General features: G+C 42.0%; 3 protein-coding genes across 14 annotated transcripts in view; 2 read left to right on the top strand and 1 right to left on the bottom strand.

Annotated features, from left to right (window-relative positions):
* LOC6612189 (calcium/calmodulin-dependent 3',5'-cyclic nucleotide phosphodiesterase 1) overlaps nt 1-19,560 on the bottom strand; it is a 114,031-nt gene that overhangs the window by 36,907 nt on the left and 57,564 nt on the right. For 5 of the 10 annotated variants that reach the window (XM_032727326.1, XM_032727327.1, XM_032727328.1 and 2 more), the window contains exon 2: nt 14,230-14,896. The exons of 4 other annotated variants lie outside the window; for them this stretch is intronic. In XM_032727326.1, the coding sequence (XP_032583217.1) occupies nt 14,230-14,689 (460 nt within the window). In that variant the 5' untranslated portion in view covers nt 14,690-14,896. Of the gene's footprint in view, nt 1-520; nt 527-14,229; nt 14,897-19,560 lie in introns of those variants that run through there. One more of the 10 variants, XM_032727335.1, reaches the window with a different exon arrangement.
* On the top strand, nt 2,315-4,628 carry LOC116803550 (maltase 1). The gene is given in 4 exon segments (XM_032727339.1): nt 2,315-3,393; nt 3,395-3,845; nt 3,905-4,251; nt 4,329-4,628. Coding segments are annotated over 4 exon segments (1,713 nt in total). The 5' UTR covers nt 2,315-2,695; the 3' UTR covers nt 4,546-4,628.
* On the top strand, nt 5,396-9,572 carry LOC6617669 (maltase 2). Of its 3 annotated transcripts, XM_032727337.1 has the most exons (7): nt 5,396-5,489; nt 5,841-7,002; nt 7,069-7,219; nt 7,272-7,467; nt 7,526-7,666; nt 8,862-8,948; nt 9,023-9,572. In XM_032727337.1, exons 2-7 carry the CDS (start codon nt 5,863-5,865, stop codon nt 9,147-9,149), a joined length of 1,842 nt encoding a protein of 613 aa, XP_032583228.1. In that variant the 5' UTR covers nt 5,396-5,489; nt 5,841-5,862; the 3' UTR covers nt 9,150-9,572. The 3 variants fall into 3 exon arrangements, with proteins under 3 accessions (XP_032583228.1, XP_032583227.1, XP_032583229.1); XM_032727336.1 differs by lacking the exon at nt 5,396-5,489 and having other exon boundaries at nt 5,730-7,002; XM_032727338.1 differs by lacking the exons at nt 5,396-5,489; nt 8,862-8,948; nt 9,023-9,572 and adding an exon at nt 7,819-8,323 and having other exon boundaries at nt 5,737-7,002.

The raw sequence follows: 19,560 nt of genomic DNA on the forward strand, positions 1-19,560 counted from the left end.
AATCGTTCGCCAGCAGCGATTCGATATTCTGGAGGATGGCTGATGGTTGGGATTTGATTTATTAACTCTGCACAGTGGCTTGACTAATTGAATCCCAATACGTGCCTACGCGCAACATCCAAATTGGGTGCAAACAAACCAACTGGCTAATACCGAAGGCGCAGTACTAACAAGACCGAAAACCATGTTTAATATAGGTAATCGGACGCTTTTATGGGATTCGGGGAAGCTACTGCCATTGGCTTTATGACAGGAAGCTGACAGCTGCAGGCCAGAATACGACTAGCCACAATGTTATTAAAAAGATAATAACAAAACGGGTTGAATCACGGCCCAAAATGTGTTTTATCTCGTTCCAGAGAAAGATTATATTATTATTATCAAATCATTTTAGCGGAGCTCATAATTAGGTAAGTTGGAAAACCTTCCGCTTTCCTATTAAGCACTTTTTAGTGTTTTTCTAATAACCACATTTGCATCTAAAAAAGCATTATTACCTATGAATAACGAGTAAACAAACGTCTTTTTTCCAAGTGTTCGTTAGCACAATCAATATTTTTGTTTACCTTATTTAGAGTGTGAAATAATTCCTCTCGTTTCGGATTTGTTATACTTTTAATATTATTGTTAAATAGTCACAATGGGCACAGTAAGCTAGACTTTAATAAATATGAACACTCTTAACCCGTTTAACTGACTCGCCGCTCTCTGTAAATAACCTATGCTCGCAAATACCAATTTGTAATACCAATTGGTAACGAAAGTGCCCTAATACCGAACATTTATCAGTCAGTGACTTGAATGCCAGCTTATCGAACAGAGTCAAAGCAGATAAAATGATAATATTTGGTCGAAAGAGGATTGCCCCGCCTGGAGTCATAACAATAACAGCAAGATAGTGAAGGTCGGATGGGTTTGAACGAAAAACAGGCAAATAAACCGGGATATATGTATGGAAATTTACATGTGGAACCTACTTATGACAACGGCAATCACGACAAATGACAACAAACCAACAAAATCGTACCGCTTCAGCCGTTGTTTTTGTAATCGATTTCTGATAACAAGTATTTGATAAGCGTAAACCTATTGACAGCACTAAATAGCAGCACAAAAAAAAAATAAAATCAAATGCTGGATGAGAGACCGCCCAACTCAAATTTGCTGATGCTCAAGGGTTGTCAGACAACGCACACTCGCATAAAAAATGGATAAGGCGGAAAAGAGGAAAATGCGGATGAGGGAAAACCGTAGCATATGTTTAGGCGCGTGTGATAAATTCGTAAATTTATCTGGGGCTACCGGATTAGTGGGAGCTGATTTTTAATATGCCAAGCTGGATGAGAGGCACCCCGAATTTTCTGATATGATTAAATATTTACATAATAAAAAATGTAGGCCGTGTATATTTACTTATTCGAACCGGCGCAGGCAGAAAGCCAAATTGAAAAGTGCTTGGAAAAAAAGGGATATTCCTTCCTCTTTCAGAATTCCCCAACACAAAAGGCGGCCGAAAAGCGTCCTCTGCTCGCGCAAAAGGCAATTCAATCAGAGTCGCGACATGAAAGGTAAACCCTGGTGTCCTGCGAGGAACCCACAGACAGGTGAGACAGGTGACTGAGAGCTGCCAGAGTTTTGGGGATGCAGACGGGTGGATTAGCCAGCGCTCCCTCCCCTCCTCAAAACATTTCGCTTTAACTTTCCACTTTCCCCGCCTCTTTGGCATTTCCCCAGAGGTGCGGCCTCGAAATTACAGCGAATTTTCTTCGCTTTGATTTTGGTCGGAAAAGGAATCTCAATGCGAACAGCCACGCCCCCTTGTCAAACCCTTTTCATGTCGCCGTGAAAAGCGGGAAAATTATGCCGACTCTGCTTGGCTTACACGTGAAGATTTCTGCACATATTTGTGCAAAAATTTTCAATATACATAAACTTCTAAACAAGCAGTTTGCTCAAAGGTAGGAAGGAACACAATGGCAGCTCCTTGTTTCTGCTGTCTCGACTCCAGTAAAATGTTTAATTAAGCTGCCAGATTCAGCCCACAATAAGTCTGGGGGGGATTGGGTGAAATTCCATTTGGTCGCTCTGGTCACGCAACGGAAGTTCGCGGTTGGAAATCTTAATTGGCGTATATTTAATGGCTGCTTTGTAAAGTGGGTAAACATCTGTTATTTAAAATGGAGGTGGTTTCAAATTAGAACTATAGTTAAAAAATTTGTGAAATTTTCAGTTTATGCTTGGTGAAATAATACGTGAATATATAACATTTTATCAAGAATTGCGACTAAGAACAAATGTTTATTCTGTTTTACATTTGTAAGTCGAAGCATTGTTAAGAAATTTGCAAAGTAGCTGTTTCAACAATACTACAAGTCATTTTTTAGCAATAACTATGTATCGATTTAGTTCCGTCTTTCCTTCCCGCCAGTTTTACACTTTCATTGTTTTAATGGAAAGGTTAGAAAATTTCCCACTGTTTGGTCAACTGGCCGTTGTAAAAGCCGGCTCGAACAAAAAACTTTAAATGTTTAATTCCATTTAAACAATTTTTAAAGTGATTCAACAATTGCTCAAATATTTAAGCGATCAAATCGCCAAGTCAAATAAACAAAACCGGAATTGAAAAGCCGGCAGCAGTATAAAAAGCCGGCAAAAGTTTGATGATAATAGAAAACAAGTTCGTTCGTTGACCACAATGGTTGTAGTGAAAATAGCTTTCATTTTGAGTGTGGGCCTAGTAGGCATATTGGCCCACAACCACCAGTCAAAGGAGCTGGATGCGAAATATAATTGGTGGCAGCACGAGGTCTTCTACCAGATCTATCCGAGATCCTTTCAGGACAGCAATGGCGATGGTATTGGTGATCTTCAAGGAATTACGTCTAGGTTGCAGTATTTTAAGGATACGGGCATCACGTCCGTATGGTTGAGTCCCATTTATGACTTTGGATACGATATATCTAACTATACAAACATACAGCCGGAATATGGCACCCTTGAGGACTTTGACGCCCTGATAGCCAAGGCCAATGAACTGGTCGTGAAGGTCATCCTGGACTTTGTTCCCAATCACAGCTCGAATAAGCATCCCTGGTTCATAAAGTCAGTGGCCCGAGAGCCAGGATAAGAGGATTTCTATGTGTGGGAGGATGGTATTCTCCTGGAGAACGGAACTCGTGTGCCGCCTAACAATTGGCTGTCGGTGTTCTCCGGATCCGCTTGGGTGTGGAACGAGGAGAGGCAGCAGTATTATCTCAGGCAGTTCACCTATGGACAACCCGATCTGAACTACCGAAATCCCGCCGTCATTAAGGCCATGGACGATGTGATGCTCTTTTGGCTAAACAAGGGTATTGCCGGCTTCCGCATCGATGCCATTATATATATTTACGAGGAGTGGCACTACCGATGATCCGAATAATGAGGCCTACTTGAGCCACATCTATACCAGAAATCAGCCTGAGGATTACGGCCTCCTTCAGCATTGGCGGCAACTTCTGTATAATTATACAGCTAACCACGAGGGTCCACCTAGGATAATGATGACCAAGGGTTACGCTTCGGTGTCGAAATTAATGGAACACTACGAAGATTCCAATGGAGTTCAGGGTCCTCAGTTTCCTTTCAACTTCGACTTCATCACTGAACTGAATGCCAATTCGACAGCTGCGGACTTTGTCTTCTATATCTCCAGGTGGCTTATCTATATGCCACATGGTCATGTGGCCAACTGGGTGATGGGAAATCACGACAATCCTCGAGTGGCATCACGATTTGGTGAGAAATCTGTGGACGCCATGAATATGCTGCTGATGACACTGCCAGGAATTGGTATTACTTATAATGTGTGTACAGAAAACGAATTCTTTAAGGATCATTTCATCCAGCCTTGCCTTTACTTTAGGGCGAGGAGTTGGGCATGACTGACTACAGGGACATCAGCTGGACTGATACGGTGGATCAGCCCGCTTGTGAGGCTGGAATCGACAACTACAAGACAATCTCTAGAGATCCCGAGCGAACTCTCATACAATGGAATAGTGATCTAAATGCAGGATTCTCATCCGCCAACCGCACTTGGTTGCCTGTCAATCCCAATTATAAGGAACTAAATCTTCGGAATCAGCAGCAGGCGAGGCGAAGTCATTACAAGATCTATCAGTCCCTTCTGAAGCTCAGACAACTGCCATTTCTGAAGAACGGATCCTTTGATCCAGAAGTGGTTAATCGCAGGGTCTTCGCTTTCAAGCGGTAAGTAGGAAATTAATATTGCTGTTATATTAACGTTTTCTTATATATATTTTTGTCCTTATTTTCTATCTTATCAGAGAACTGAAGAACGAGCACACTCTCCTGACCATCGTGAACGTGAGCAACCGCACTGAACTGGTGGACATCGCTGACTTTATAGATCAGCCCAATCGATTGAGTGTCCTTGTGGCGGGAGTGGACTCACAACACCGGGTGGGGGATCGACTTAAGGCCGAAGCTATTGAATTGGCGCCCAACGAGGGATTAGTTATTCAGCTGAATAAGCGAAAGTAAGCGGCGAACTACTTGGAATTCCACATTAAAGTACGAGAAAACTTTCCATTTGCCAACCAGCCGTGCTTTTCTATTTTCGTATTTAAATGTATCTCACAGGGGCCATCTAATCGAGTTTCCATTTCATTTGACAGCGGAACACATTTCCATTTACATTAGCGCATTGCAAACATTTTAATTGAATTGAGAGCACTTGGTGTCGGACCTTCTACTTCTCACTTTGGGGCACTTTCCCTGCTGTTTGCCCTCGACTTTAATTCCAAGTCGTAATTCATAATTGTCGTCAGGTTTTTTTGGCCCTTTTTGGGGACACGGGCCGCTGATAAATGGTTGCCGAATTTAATTAAATTTCCACTTAGCGGTGGTTGACGACTCTAAAATTTGCTTTGATTTTTATTCTCATTGCAATTGTATGTCTAATCAGCTGCTATAAACAAGTTGATTGTTAGGTGTTCTCAAAAGCAAAGGCATTATTCAAAATTTATGACAATTTTCTGATGTTATCTCGTATTTGGTTCATTTTTGCGTTGTTTTTGTAATTACACTTAACAATGTGAAATTTTAATTTCCCATCAATTCACTATTTTACAGTACAGTAAAAGAATATTTGCATACTACTGCTACACTACAGTCATTTTATCTTTGACTGTTTTTTTATCAAATAAATAAATGCTTCATTTCTATGTTGGGGGCTATATATAATTCGATAAAGCTTCAATGGAATTAATTTATAAAAACAAAAATATATAATATTTTATTTTTATTTATTTATTTTTTTGCCACCTGAAAGTTCTATACATCGTGATCTCCTATCGCCTGTGGATCCAAAGTTCTCGATCAGCTGATGGATGCCATCCCAAAAGCTTTGAGTTGATCGCCGCCGGCAGATGCTAAAAACGCATCGAGAAATATAATTGTGTTCAGTTTATTTTGATTTCCTTGAGGTGAGCATAGTGATTTTGGTCTAGATCGGTCGGTGAAATGTCTATAAAAAGCACCTAGTTTTCCACCGATTGGCTTGTCCAGTGCAGAGTGCCGTGAAATTGTGAAAAACAATTTTGTTTACTCATTTAATTTGCACCGCAATTTGTTTTGATTGGAGCTGATAAAAATCTGCCAACAAATTATACCTTTAATACGACTGCTGATAATTAGACAAAGACTAATGCAAATATTATTTTAATTATATGGTAGAATCGCTTTAAAAGTGCCTGTCGCACTGCCAACTCTCGAGCACATCAAACAGAATACCTCGCCGAAATGGGCGCTCCACTCATCCAAATCCTTCTTTTTAGTCTGCTGAACTCCGGCTCCATTATGGCCGGTCTGGTGAAGAGCGATACGGAGGACTTTATCGACTGGTGGCAACACACGGTCTTCTATCAGATCTACCCGAGGTCCTTCATGGACAGCAATGGCGATGGCATCGGCGATCTGAAGGGAATCACCTCCAAGCTGCGCTATCTGGCAGACACTGGCATCACGGCCACCTGGTTGAGTCCCATTTTTCAGTCGCCTATGGTTGACTTTGGCTATGATATATCGGATTACAAGGCAATCCAGCCGGAGTATGGCACCATGGCGGATTTCGAGGAGCTGATCGACACGGCCTTCGAACTGGGCATTAAGGTTGTTCTGGACTTTGTGCCGAATCACAGCTCGGATCAGCATGAGTGGTTCAAGAAGTCTGCGTCCAGAGAGCCGGGTTACGAGGATTTCTATGTGTGGCACGATGGCATCGTACAGAAGAATGGCACTCGAGTGCCACCCAACAACTGGCCATCGGTGTTCTACGGATCCGCCTGGAAGTGGCACGAAGGTCGTGAGCAGTATTACCTGCACCAGTTCACCAAGGAGCAGCCGGACTTGAATTTTCGTAATCCCAAAGTGGTTCAGGCCATGGATGATGTGTTGCTTTTCTGGCTCAACAAGGGCGTAGCTGGTTTCCGCATCGATGCAGTGAATCATTTGTTTGAGGACGAATCTCTTAAAGATGAGCCATTGAGTGGCAAAACAGGGGATTCACTCTCCTATGACTACACCGAGCACATCTACTCCAGGGATCTGCCAGAAGTCTTGGAAATGATTCATCACTGGCGGCAGCTGCTGGATGACTTTAGTGCGAAGCACCCCGAAAGACCCACACGCATCATGATGACGGAGGCGTACGCAGGACTCACCCAGCTGGCGGACTACTACGAGGATTCCAACGGGGTTCGGGGCTCCCATCTGCCCTTCAACTTTCACTTTATCACGGATGTCACAGGCGACTCGGATGCGCGTGACTATGTCTACAACGTGGAGAAGTGGCTGATCTACATGCCACGCGGGCACGCGGCCAACTGGGTCATGGGCAACCACGACAACCCACGGGTCGCCTCTCGATTCGGTCCAGCCAGTGTGGACGCCATGAACATGCTGCTGCTCACCCTTCCCGGTGTCGCCGTCACTTATAATGTGAGATTTTTTTGCTGACTTGGTTGGTTGCTTGTGGTCCTTGGGCTTTACCCCTACACTTTTCAGGGCGAGGAGCTGGGCATGGTGGACTACCGCGAACTGAGCTGGGAGGACACGGTGGATCCACCGGCCAGAAATGTTGGAGAGGAGCTCTACCAGGAGGTCTCCCGGGACCCAGTCCGAACACCGTTCCAGTGGAGTAACGAGACCAATGCCGGTAAGCCATCATATTATATTATTATAACTTAAATAATAACTAATTCGCACAGGTTTTTCCACTGCCACCAAAACCTGGCTGCCTGTCCACCCAAACTACCTCGAGCTCAACCTGGAGGCCCAGAAGGTGGCCAACAGAAGCCATTACCACGTCTACAAGGATTTGCTTGAGCTGCGAAAATCGGCCATTATGCGTGTGGGTCGATTCAATATTGAACCCCTTACTCGTTGGGTGTTTGCCTTCAAGCGGTAGGTGGATGAAATTTGCCCTTAAGAGACATTGATTAATTGGAAAACCGTTTTGCAGGTCCTATCCCAATTTTGAGTCGATAATTACCGTGATAAATGTGAGCGACAAGGAGCAGTTGGTGGATCTCTCAGAGTTTCTCAGCCATCCCAAGAAACTGGTGGTTGAAGTTTCCGGCGTGGATTCAAAATATCAACCTGGGTAAGTTTGTTCCTTTGAATTCTGGTCACTCATTTCCCGCTTTGCACCGTAAAAAACTATCGTAGCTAAATAATAATGGGAAAACATCAATGTAGAGTTCCCTTAAATCTCAATGTCCCTTATACCATTTTCTTTCTGTATTCCCGCTGCAGTCAATCCCTCGCCGCAAGTGCATTGCTCCTGGCCGCCCGTGAGGGTCTCGTCTGTCGGCTGGTCTAGCCGGGAATGGGATTAGAGGAATTACCAGCTGATGGCGGCAAACTTTGCTCTTTAATTGCATTTCCAGTTCAAAATGTCACGCGATTGAATACATAATGGGGGAAAATTAATGACCCTAGAGCTGGTGCATTTTTTTCGTTTGACTCGATTGAATTGAACGCTGTCCAGTGGTAATGAAGGCAAAGAGGGCAGTGTGGTGCGGATCCTGTCCGGAAAAAAGTGGCCACAACGTCGCCTGTTCCTGGCAACTTGCCCAGAACACTTGGCCCCGCTGTTGATGTTGGTGTTTCATTCTCGCCCGGCCACTGTAATTTTTCATGTATGGAGGAAGAACACACCCAGGAACCAAAAAAGATTTATGGAACTGGTGCAGAATCCTCCCACCCATGCGGAAATGTCGCAAGGACGGCACAAAATATAATACCACATGCAAAAGTTTTTAAATGTCCTTTAATAACTGAATTTAATATTTGTGAGTGGCAACTATGGCAAACTTGTTGGAAACTTTTGATTGCTCGATGCTTGTACAAATATTTTGCCAGCAAATGGAAGTTGTTTGGATTAGAAGTTAATAGTTGGGAATGGCCGGAAAATTACAAAAATGTTGTGAACATCCATGCAATTTCATAAGAAAACTACTATTATTTGTACAGCACAGCGATTAAGTCTTTAAAGTCTTGAATTTCTTAAACGTTTAATCCCAGTCATTTTCAGTAAAACTTAAAATCTTTAATCGATAGTACTTCTTTCAGTTCGACAAACGATATAATTAAAAACTGCTCGAGTCTTAACCGATTCACACAAATTTAAACATTTCATTACCCATACGCCACGTTGAACCGGATCCTTCATCGGATTAAGAGTATATATATTTTGCTGTCTATATGCCCCGCTGCGTTTCATTTCGTTCTGCTCTTAACCCATTCTCTTCCGGAATCGTTGAAAGTACTTAATATCAACTATTTAAATAATCCAGCGACAGCATTTTGGCCGACGACTTTGGATTTAATCTGCCCCCTGGAGGCGGAATTGTTTTAAGAGAGCGCAACTCAGCGATAATGAGGTGAGTTCCGGCCCGAGATGGCTGTTTTAGACAACTTTTAAGCCTGGTGATAATGATTGCATTTCCGTATTTAGCCAACAACGTCGCTACTTGGTTAAGCAGCTCATCAAGTCGGCCAATGTGGTTTTGGTGGGACTGTTGGTCTACAACTTGTGGCGTCACAAATGGACCAAAGTGAATTTCAATCAGCATCGGTTTTGATTGATTTTAGCTATTCCCCAGGCAATTTCTGTGTGTATGTGTACTCGCTGATTGATTGATTGATTGCTTAATTAATGAATCGAACATCGGCTTAAATGTCATTAAAAGTTGGCCAGGATTAACGACTCCTGAATGTGGCCGATGGGATTTGCAAATTTAATTTCCCCCAACAGTGAAACTGTCAAGTGGCGAGAAAAGTTCGGAGGGAAATGCGGTGATAGATGGGTTTTTCTTTTTGAGTGGGATATAATGCGGAACTGATTTCCAAGTAGCTGGTTTAGGTCTGTGCAACCTTGTATTGTTAAAAGTTATAGCCTTGTATGAATTAAATTTAATTAAAGTAAGCTTGTTTTGTTATTATATTTTACTTGGAACAAAAATGTAGTGGAGTGATGTAAAATAATACTTTAAAAAAAAATGCAATTTTGGATTACTTAAACTTTAAATGGCCTTCCTGCTACTAACTAAAATGTACAAACTAAGTAAGACATTTTATATCTCATTTTCGTTTGTCTCGCTCTGTTCATCCTGAGATTTTCGTGGCAAAGGCACTTATCTTTCTGCTAAGCGTTTGACACTCTGCCAAGGCAAAAAGCAAATAAATGTAAGTGTTATCCTCTGACTGAAACTGCATACCTCTATATCACTTTACAAATCCGTGCGACGAGAAGGTAGTGCTTCTTTTTTGTCTCCAGCTGCACTAACAAACTTGATAAATTATGGCCTGGCCCTGTCCCGGGGGAATTTGAAGTGAGCGAGTTCAGCGGTGAGTGGGAAAGTGTCGGCAATCGTTCCTATTCAATTTGTTGCCGCTTTCAAATAGTTTCGCGTTTTGCAAGGACAGCCGTCACTGCGAATTTAACGCATTGATGCCTTCGAACAGAAGACATCCACCGAAGCTGACTAGTTGGCCCAATGACAGATGCCTTGGCAATGGCAGCGGATACAGTAGGAACCGGATATGCCAATGAAATTACAGCAAAGTGCCTGCAAATTAACCAGAGCGAAAAGCTGACTGCGACAACAAGGACCTCCACGAGTAAACGATTAACTGGGGAACTGGTATTCGGATTTGTCAGGAAATGTGTTCTGAGATTTGAGGCCTCCTACTACATTATCGTATTAGCTCCAAGTATGTGGTTTTATATTGTTAAAAAATCTTTTTCTTAACAAATAACTTTGTAAAGTTCCTTTTGTAACTTTGAGCCTATAACTTCAATCAAAGGAAGAAGAAAGTTAAAACCTCCAAAAAAGTTATCTAGCATGCTGAGTAGTACTTAAAAAGTTTAAATTACATTTAAGTTTGCTCGCTGAAACATTTGGGCCGAACAAACTTAGCAGCGTCTAACTGGAAAGTGGTCCAAAAATCCGAGCGAAATTGAGTTGCAAATTATGACAAGAACACCTTGTCGAATTGTCAGGACAACGGCGCTGCGATGTCTGGCCTTTGTTCTCTGACATTCGAGGAGGCAGAAGGCAAACAAGCGGGACAAACACACAGACGCACATGCACACACACTGTGTGGCTAAGCGATGTGTGGGTGTGTGTGTGTTTAAGCCTTTGTGCTAGTTAGCCAAATTGTAGCAGACAGGTAAGGGGAAGGCTCTAACAGAAAGGCTGTGCACCTTGATGCCAGCAGTGGTACCCTTGCGGTCATCCTTTCCGACAGATTTTCACCAACATTTCGGCGCGCGTGTTTCTGCTCTTGGCAGCAGCCATTTTGGAGTTTGCTTTTAATGTGATTTTTTTCAGAAGGACTTTTGGCTATATACATACATTTTGCAGACAGTCGTTGGCGCCGCTTTCACCTGTTTTTAATTAAAAAATTTTCCGAGTTCGGGCCATTGGTAATCATTTTTATGTCTGTGCCTTTGTCTGTGTGCTCTTCGAAGGGTTTAACGAAAATTGATTTTAAGCCTTTTTTTCTTTTATTGTTATGGCTATCGCTGACACTTGAAAGAAAAAGTTGTCCCACAGAGACCAAGGCAAATTGATTGCCAATTGAGGGGCCATTGCCATAAAAGCAAAAAAAGAAAACGCAGGAGGGGCGCCAAAAGGACAGAGCGAGTTGCATACATTATCCTTTAAAGTATGCTTTGGCCAAGGAAAATTCAATGGAGCTCCCTTACATGACAATAAAACTTTATCTTCGTATATATGAGTATATGTGTTGGCTGTCTTTCCTTGCCTTTGTCGCATTCCTTAGCATTCGGAGAATTTTTGAGCGTTTTGTGTTCGAGCGGAATTTATGCAAATTTGATTAAATTTCCTTAACGCTTTTGGCCAGAAAGACCCACTACGCAGCTCAGGCAGGTCAAGGCATCTCAGTTATGCACTGCTCCATTGCCACGCCTGAGAGAATGCGACGGATTCTGATAACTCACGATTGGAAGTTAGGTTTTGGGATCCTTGCCAAAGTGGCGAGAAGTTCTTTTCTGCCAACCTTAATTTGGGGTTAAATTATTGGTAAGTGGTTCTTTTAAAAAAGTTTTCTTTTTTCTCATCACTTGCTTAAGTGGTAAAAAATATGGTCAAATTCATTCCCTAAATTTTAGGTACAATTACAAATATTATCCCTATTATATATTTTAAGCATTTTATATTTTTCAGCTGTTGAAACTCAAAGTCATCTTAATCGATCTTTGTTTGACTTCCCTTTCTGCTCCCTCTTTCCTTGTTACAATTAATTACTTAAAAGGCAATTTCTGAAATTAACCAATGAGCCGCAAACTTAATGAGCCACTTAACCCTTTTTTCACAAGGGCAAGGGTTTTTGGGTAAAGAAAATACCTAAAAATAGGGAATGGAACCATCTGCTGTTTGCCGGCACATCAATTATACTGCAGCCTATGGGTCGAACGTGTTGGTCGAATGCTTGATCAGCCAAGCGGTGCCATCAGCCAGACGAGAACCATACAAATCCCGTCCACAGAAACATCCATCTCCTCCCTGTCAGACACGCCCCCTCCAGAAATGGGGCGGCCAAACAAATCGACGGCAATAACCAGTAAAAGGGCGAAAGACAAAACAGCCGCGACCAGGACAACAACAAGTGTAATATGTCAATTGAAGGACACTTCCAGCCAAACACTCAGCCAATCACATACATACATATGTACACAGACACACACACACACACAGCCTGCCAAACTCTTGACTATTTATTGCAATGCTGTCTGGGCGGGCTGTCGCCGCAGGATATGCTACGGATATTTGCGAAATATTGCAGCGCCCATAAATTGAAAGCCAAAAGGACAGGCGGCCGCCAAGCGACTTTGGTAAAAAGGCACAAAAAGAAGGCTTCGTTTTTGGGTTCGGAATCGGAATCGGGGGGCGTGGCATTTGGGACTGGTGGGGTTTAAACTCCACGTGGCCCGGCTTTGTCTCAAAATCGCCGCACGATTTGTGGCCGCTACGTGACCGGGTAAACGAGCCACCCCAGGACATGCCAGGACATTCAAAGGCTCAAAGGGGCCGTGCGGCACAAACCTGACCTTGGGCTAAAAGAATTGGCAATAGTATTATGGGCAAATGCTTAATTTGGGCTGACTCTTTCTGCTAAAAGGCTCAAGTTTAAAGAGAGGAGCGATTTAAGTTACGAGATTAAAGGCTTTTTCCAGGTGAGAAAAGTATAGAGATATATATAAATAAATTATATTGTCTTAGTATAGAACTTGTCTATAATTAATAATCTGGATAATTAGTTTATTGGCCAAAATGAGAGTATTTAATAATAATAAATACCACTGACATGACAGTACATTAAGATCTGAAAATCCAAATTTGAAATCAATAATTTTGAGGACTGAATAAAGTAATAACGAATTCTCAAATGCAGCTAGCATCTAACGAGAAAACATTTTTCATTTCTGCCATCTGTTGGTATGAAAATCCGAAATTGCATGCGTATTTTGCTGAATATCTGATGCACTCCATCGGTACAATTCATGAATTTTAATCTTTAATGGACACACAAATGGAAGCACACCCTCTTGAGCTTACACGTGGTCCCGGGCAGTTTATTAGCCGAAACACAACTGGCCGGCAACCATGTAAGCCAAGTTAAAAGGGGCACTGCGGAGGAAACGGAAATATATCGTACATATGGCCAACAGAACAGAAGGCGGTTATCCAGGTTGGCCAAAACGGCTGCCACTCAAAATGGATCGGGGCCCAGAGCCTTGTTTGCCTGGTCATAGACTTTTAAAATTTTCCCACCGTGTGTGTACGCAACTGGCTGGGAATCTAAGCTTTTGGTGGCCAGGAAATCTGCGTGGCATATGCAGAAGGCATAAAAAGTTGTACATAAATTTTTACCTCAACCGGGCTACAAGCAACAAGAATCCTAAATGAATTGTTGCTACCCGTAAGATGGGCTGGTGGATACCCATGGGTGTGGGGGCTGAGGCGAAGAGATAACTTTTATAATAGCCCAGCTCGTTGGAAATTCAATTTCATTTTCAATTTAATGCTGCACCGAGCCACGAACGTACCTTTCCTGCAGAGAATTACCCTCAATCTGCTGCTTTTTGTGGAGCTCTTTTTGTTGCCATTTGAATTGACTTACCTGCAATGAAATGATAGAAAAATAAGTTACACACATTCGCATCCACGTATTATTTTATGAGTTTCAGGAGGAAATGTGAGTGGGGCGAAATTTAAACTAGATCTTTGATACGGCTCAGACTTTTGTTCTCTTTATTGTTCACGGAGTTCAGGGAAGGTCAGGTCAAAGATTGGAAACAAAGGAGCCAAGTTCCAAGGTGACTCCCGCCGCACAGTGGTTGTGGCTTATTAGAAAATAGTTCTTCCCTAAAATTTTAGTAGTTTGAAAATATATAGTTGTCCGAAAGTTTTTTTAAATGGTTACTAGTTAGTAGTTAGTAATTATTTTTAATGTGTATTAATGTTTCTAAATTTTCTCGGTTCTTTTTAAACCAGGAACCAGATGGATACCATCAACCAACCTTTCATTTAACCTTCCATCGTCCAAAGCTTCCCTTGCTAGGACCTTTCATTGTAAGTACTTAATAAAAGAGGAGCTTCGAGTTACATTAAATCCGACCAGCAGCCACTTACCTATGACATAGGAGTACCCGTCCAGCGTGAGGACGCACTTGCGGGTGGTGGTGCCCACCAGGTTGCCCATGACACTCAGGCCGATGGCACCAGCGGCACCGGACGGGTACCTGGAACTGTTGAGCCGTCCCGCCTTGCCGAGACTGGAGGACATGGTCCCCGGACTGCCCACCTCGCAGCTATTGAGACTCTCGCGACGCGGCTGGGCATCGATGCCCATGAATTCGTCCCGGAGTTCGCCACTCGAAACCAGACCGTCGCTCGAGTGATCCCGTTTCTGATCCCGATCCGCGTGACGCAATCGGTGGCGCGGTACTCGTGCAGCGGGAATGGCGATTGAGGATATGGGGGAGGAGGTGTTGCCGGATGCAGGATCGGATCCCTGCTCCTCCTGGCCAATGTTCAATGTTTGTGGTTTGTCGCGACGCGTTGGCGGCGTCTCGTCCAAAGTATCGCCCATTTTAAACGATTTAGATTAGAACGCTCTACGTATATCGGTGGATCTAATTTATGACTCGAAATGCATTTTACGAAACCGTGGGATTTAATTTGCCTTGTCGACGTATGCCAGTTGAATATGTATTTGATTTAAATTTTATATGCATTTTCACAATTGAAATTCACCTAAACTCACAATGTCCTCTTGGATGGATTTTATGATGTCTTTCTATTTGAAATTAAGTTTGAATGAAAATGAAATTGGGTAAGTGAAATCAAATACGCAGCGTTGTGCACTCGACGTGCATTCCAAATAATGCAATTAAAGTGGTATTACACAAAAGAATATAAAATGAAAGTTGTTTACTTAACAAAGAAATGTTTCATATTTATTTTAATTTAAATATATGTATTGCCTTCATATATTGGTGTGGTTTGCAAAAAACACAGCATAGGTTTTCGTTATGAATTTTTATCTGACAATACTGGATATTTCTGATGACAAAGATGTTGATTTTCAGTTGGCCCACTTTATATTTTATGCCATTTCCCTGTTCAAAAAAAGCAGCACGGCTGCCTATTTTTACTTTTTTTGCAGTGTACAAAGCCCCCGCTCTAATTGCACTTTTTTTCCTGATGCTACTGTCAATTATCTGGCTCACTCGACGGCTGCCTGTCCCCTCAATTGCCCCGCCACTCCACTTGTTTTGACTGACATTGTTTGGCGTTATTTGATTCGGATTTTATCGCCTTTCGCATGGCTCTTTGGTTGGTCAGTTTGTCATTGGATTTTTTTGCATATTTGTCATAACGCTCGTCCATTTATCAAAAATCCATCAATGCCATATGGCTTCGGTTCTCTCTTTATGCGTGCTCTCCATTTTATTGTTGTTTATGCTTCCAAAAACCATTTGTTTTAACACAACACCGATGCCAACGCTTAAATTCTTTTAAATCCGTATAGTCCTTCATGTGTGGTCTACACAAAGCTATTTGTATTTGTACTGATTTTGAACCTATTACTATATACATATATATATTTTTTCAAGTCGTTGGCTCGTCACGTTCAACAAATAAAGTGGAATGGCGACACTTTTAAGGAAACATGCGGCCGCGTGGAAACGAAGGTGGAATCTCTTTCTACTTTTGGCACGTGGCTTAAGCGCTTCACTCCACTTAACTTGGCTAAAAAGACACTTGAAATACGTGCCGTCTTTTGGGAATGTTGCAGGTCGTTGCCGCTGAAGAAGGATTATTTGCCAAATATGAAAGGGCGCTTTTATCAACATTAGCCACCTAATTAAAACGTAAACAAATGGGGCCAATGGGAGCTTTCACTTAATAAGCGCGCAGATATTCATAGAGACTACGAGTATTTCACATTTAATTAATATATTTTAGTCTGGTTGTAATTAGAGCCAAATTTGTCTAACTATGTTAGAGTTGTGCAGACCCATAACTTTAATCATACAGCTTTAGTGTTTTAATGAAATATAATGTGCAGTAATAGGGTTACTACTGTAGTTATTTTTGGGTACATTTAGCTTGTTATAAAAATGTTTAATAAAAAACAACTGCCTTGCTGTTGTCTACCAACTTTAATTAGCAAACAAAACTGAAGTGATTCAAGATTGTTTTTCCTTATTAAACTCTAACCCCTGCAAGGTAAATAGATGAATTCCAAATGATAATCATAAAATTTTAATTAAGCTTTTATGTACATATATAAAATTGTTTTTGTTGTTGCCCGAGAATGCCCGCATTGAACGAAAACCCAATTGCCAGCCTTTTGGTCCTTTGTCCTCTTGCTTTGTGGTCTCGAGGTTATTGTTGTTGCTGCTTCTGCCGATGCCACAGGGCGTCCACTTGAATGAGTGGTGCAGAATCGAGAGGCAAATGTCAGGAGCAGCTGACAGGACTTACATAAGCAGGCCCAAAACACTCGGCTTAAAGTCTCTTTAAGGAATATTGCGCATACGCCGCGTTTATCAGCCTGCCTAATGAGGTATCAATAACACCGCATTTACGACTCAATTAACGAAAGATGTTCGCCTGAAATCAATGCCAATGCTCTGGGCAACGAACAGAAAGATATTATGACCGGGCGGAGAACATTTTGCGTTGCAAATTTCGTTTGTGGCATCATAAATTGCGAAATCCGTCTTATCTCTGCGGTTCGAGGGGTTGGATGAACCTCTGAAAAGAGACATTTGGAGTTCAGAGAACTCCTTTTATGGAATAAATTTTAAATTGATACTCATTGGCCAGCGAGGGTCTTGGCCATTTATCTAGCACCGCCCACATTTATTATTGGTTTTTTGGGAGCAAAGTTTAGCGACCCGCATAACTAATGCCATTTATTATAGTATATCTACTTATATGTATGTTCCTCTGATGGCCAACAAAAGTCAGCCAGCAGTCGAAAAGTTTCAATGAACTCGCGTCTGTCAGTTGTTCTAGCCAGCATCATAAACACGTCTATCTGGATAGCTCCACATCCACATCTTGTTAGCTTGCCTTTTTGTCTCACTGATCTGACAAGATAGTCGAAACATAGTCAATTATTTAATTAAAAGCTGTCACTTGCCAGGACGCAATGTGGCAATGTTGTTAATGTGGGCGTTGAAGCCAACTTGAGGCGGGGCGTGTCCCTCATGAGGGCTGATGTTCGAAGGAAAACATTGCAAATAACAGGAGAATAATAAAAGTGAAGCGACAATACCATCTCATGGCAATAATTAAAAGCGCATACACAATTCAGATGGAAAAGCGTAGGGAAAAGGAAAAACCGCACTGAAAGTCGTACACAATAGCTGAAAACCAACAGGAATCTCCGATAAATAATGCTATGCACTTTCCAAGCCAATTAAAATTGGCAGTTTTAGAAAATGTTCATTTATTGAATGCACAAAGTGCATTGTTTTTATGCGCTTCAGTGAATGTGGTTCTTTGCTTCTGTTCAAACAATTAATTTGTAGTTTACAGTATGCCATTTTAATTGGTGATATTTAAAATACAGAACAGACATTTTTCAATATGCACTTTAAGAATATTTAATCTGTAGACAGATTACAGTATTTTTATGAAAATTTACATCTTTCGATCAGTGTATATTTAATGGAGCTGCATTGTCGCCCTTGTCATTTGCGCATATAAACGAGTATGTTTGTATATACTTGGGCCTTCGCTACGGTTTCCCCCTGTTTTAATTGTTGTAATTTGGTGATGTTGTTGGTGTGGCCCCTTGACATGACCCGTTCCTGTTGTTTGTTGGTGTAATTTTCCCCCCATGTTTGGGGGCGCCAATGCGTCGCCGTGGCGGGTTTGTGTCGGCAGTGGTGTAAATAAAAGATGAGTTAAAGTGCGATAGTTGGGGCCAAGAATGTTGCGCAGGACAGCAGGCCTGCAGACGAGGAAGATGTCGGCCTGTCAGGACGAAGGACCCGGCGTATTGCACCCGTTAATCACACACGACATTCTGCGACGGATCGATGCGGGATGCCATAAAAAGCCAGAAGGAATTGCATGTAATTGAAGGGGAGCAGGAACAGCAAACCGAGCGACAGGAAGAGTGCAATAAATTTTTCAACTGCCCGAAGGGGCGACACTCTTGAGGAGAAGTCATTGAAAATATACACAGAGAGTAGAGAATGTCTTGACTCGGCTCATTAGCATTTTGGGGCGAAGGAAAAAGGCAAACTTCGTTGCCACATGAGGCCAAATGTGAAAAAGGAAGCCAGACAGGCTGACTTGACTTTGTCCACCTCATCATCGTCATTATTGGCTTCGGGAACCACATTATCGTCAGCATTTACATTGCAAATTGCTTTTGTTTTTTGTTATTTATACACACACACACACACAAGCACATACAGACGAACAGGACTCCCAGCTGTGGGTTAAATGCAGTTCCTGCCACAAAGTCCCATTTACATAGAAGGACGAAAGCCAGAGACGAAACGGCAAACAAATGAGAAAAGTCGCATTATTAATTTGCCGCACCGCACGACCATAAATAAGGATGTCTGTCCTCGGCTGCCCCACTTCGTCCCGCGCTTTTTGCACACACATAAAATTCAAAGGACCTCCTCGGCATCCTTGTCCATATGTTCCGGTTTCGCGACTGGGCTTTTTCTCCCGCCGCACCACGCAATTTTCTCCAGCAATTTATTACTATTTTGACTTGTAGATGTGCTGCTCCTTATCTGTGTGTTTGTGGTTTCGTATCGCTATCTTGAGTCCTCTTCCTCTTTTCCCTTCCCGCCACCCTATTTTGCGACAATTTGTAAAGCAGGCAATTATCCTTATTAGCCGCTTATTTATAGCCATGTTTGTTTACTCGTTTTCCCATTGACGCATAAACAATGCGAAAACGATAATAGGGGAGTTGGCTTTTTCCCGGCAGAAAATAATTGCCACAGATTGGCAATCAACCATGCGGAAATTCATGCGTTGCTTAATGGATTTTACTGAGTAAGCGAACAGGTAGGATTAGTGCAGGGAAAAATATATTTAAATGTATTCATTTTTTAAGTATTAAAGAAATATAAATACAATATATATTTAATACGTTATATTATTATAAATGGAGGACACTAAATATTAACTGTTTAAAATGTTTTTTAATACGATTCATTTTACGGTAGGCTAAGCTTTGATTTCACTAATGGAAAAATTATAAATATTTCATGGGGGGAACAGGAAGCATTTGTTTAACCCTTTAAGTGAAACCCAAGGTTGTTCCCCACCTTCGGGAAAGTTCCAAGTCATTTTAAATTACTGCATAATGAGTTGAGCCACCTTTCTCTGGCGGATGGGGGAGAAATTGTGCCGTTGAAAGCCTTTCGAGCGACTTTCTGAACATAAAGAACATTGTCAAATCAGCGACGTTTT

Source organism: Drosophila sechellia, chromosome 2L, assembly GCF_004382195.2.
Source record: "Drosophila sechellia strain sech25 chromosome 2L, ASM438219v1, whole genome shotgun sequence".
Taxonomy (NCBI): Eukaryota; Metazoa; Arthropoda; class Insecta; order Diptera; family Drosophilidae; genus Drosophila; species Drosophila sechellia.

What these genes read in the sequence shown, in the direction of transcription:
- LOC6617669 (XM_032727336.1), top strand. Translation starts at nt 5,806, where the DNA reads ATGGGCGCTCCACTCATCCAAATCCTTCTTTTTAGTCTGCTGAACTCC. An exon ending in GTGTCGCCGTCACTTATAAT is followed by an intron (nt 7,003 to 7,068) that starts GTGAGATTTTTT and finishes TACACTTTTCAG; the next exon opens with GGCGAGGAGCTGGGCATGGT. An exon ending in GAGTAACGAGACCAATGCCG is followed by an intron (nt 7,220 to 7,271) that starts GTAAGCCATCAT and finishes TAATTCGCACAG; the next exon opens with GTTTTTCCACTGCCACCAAA.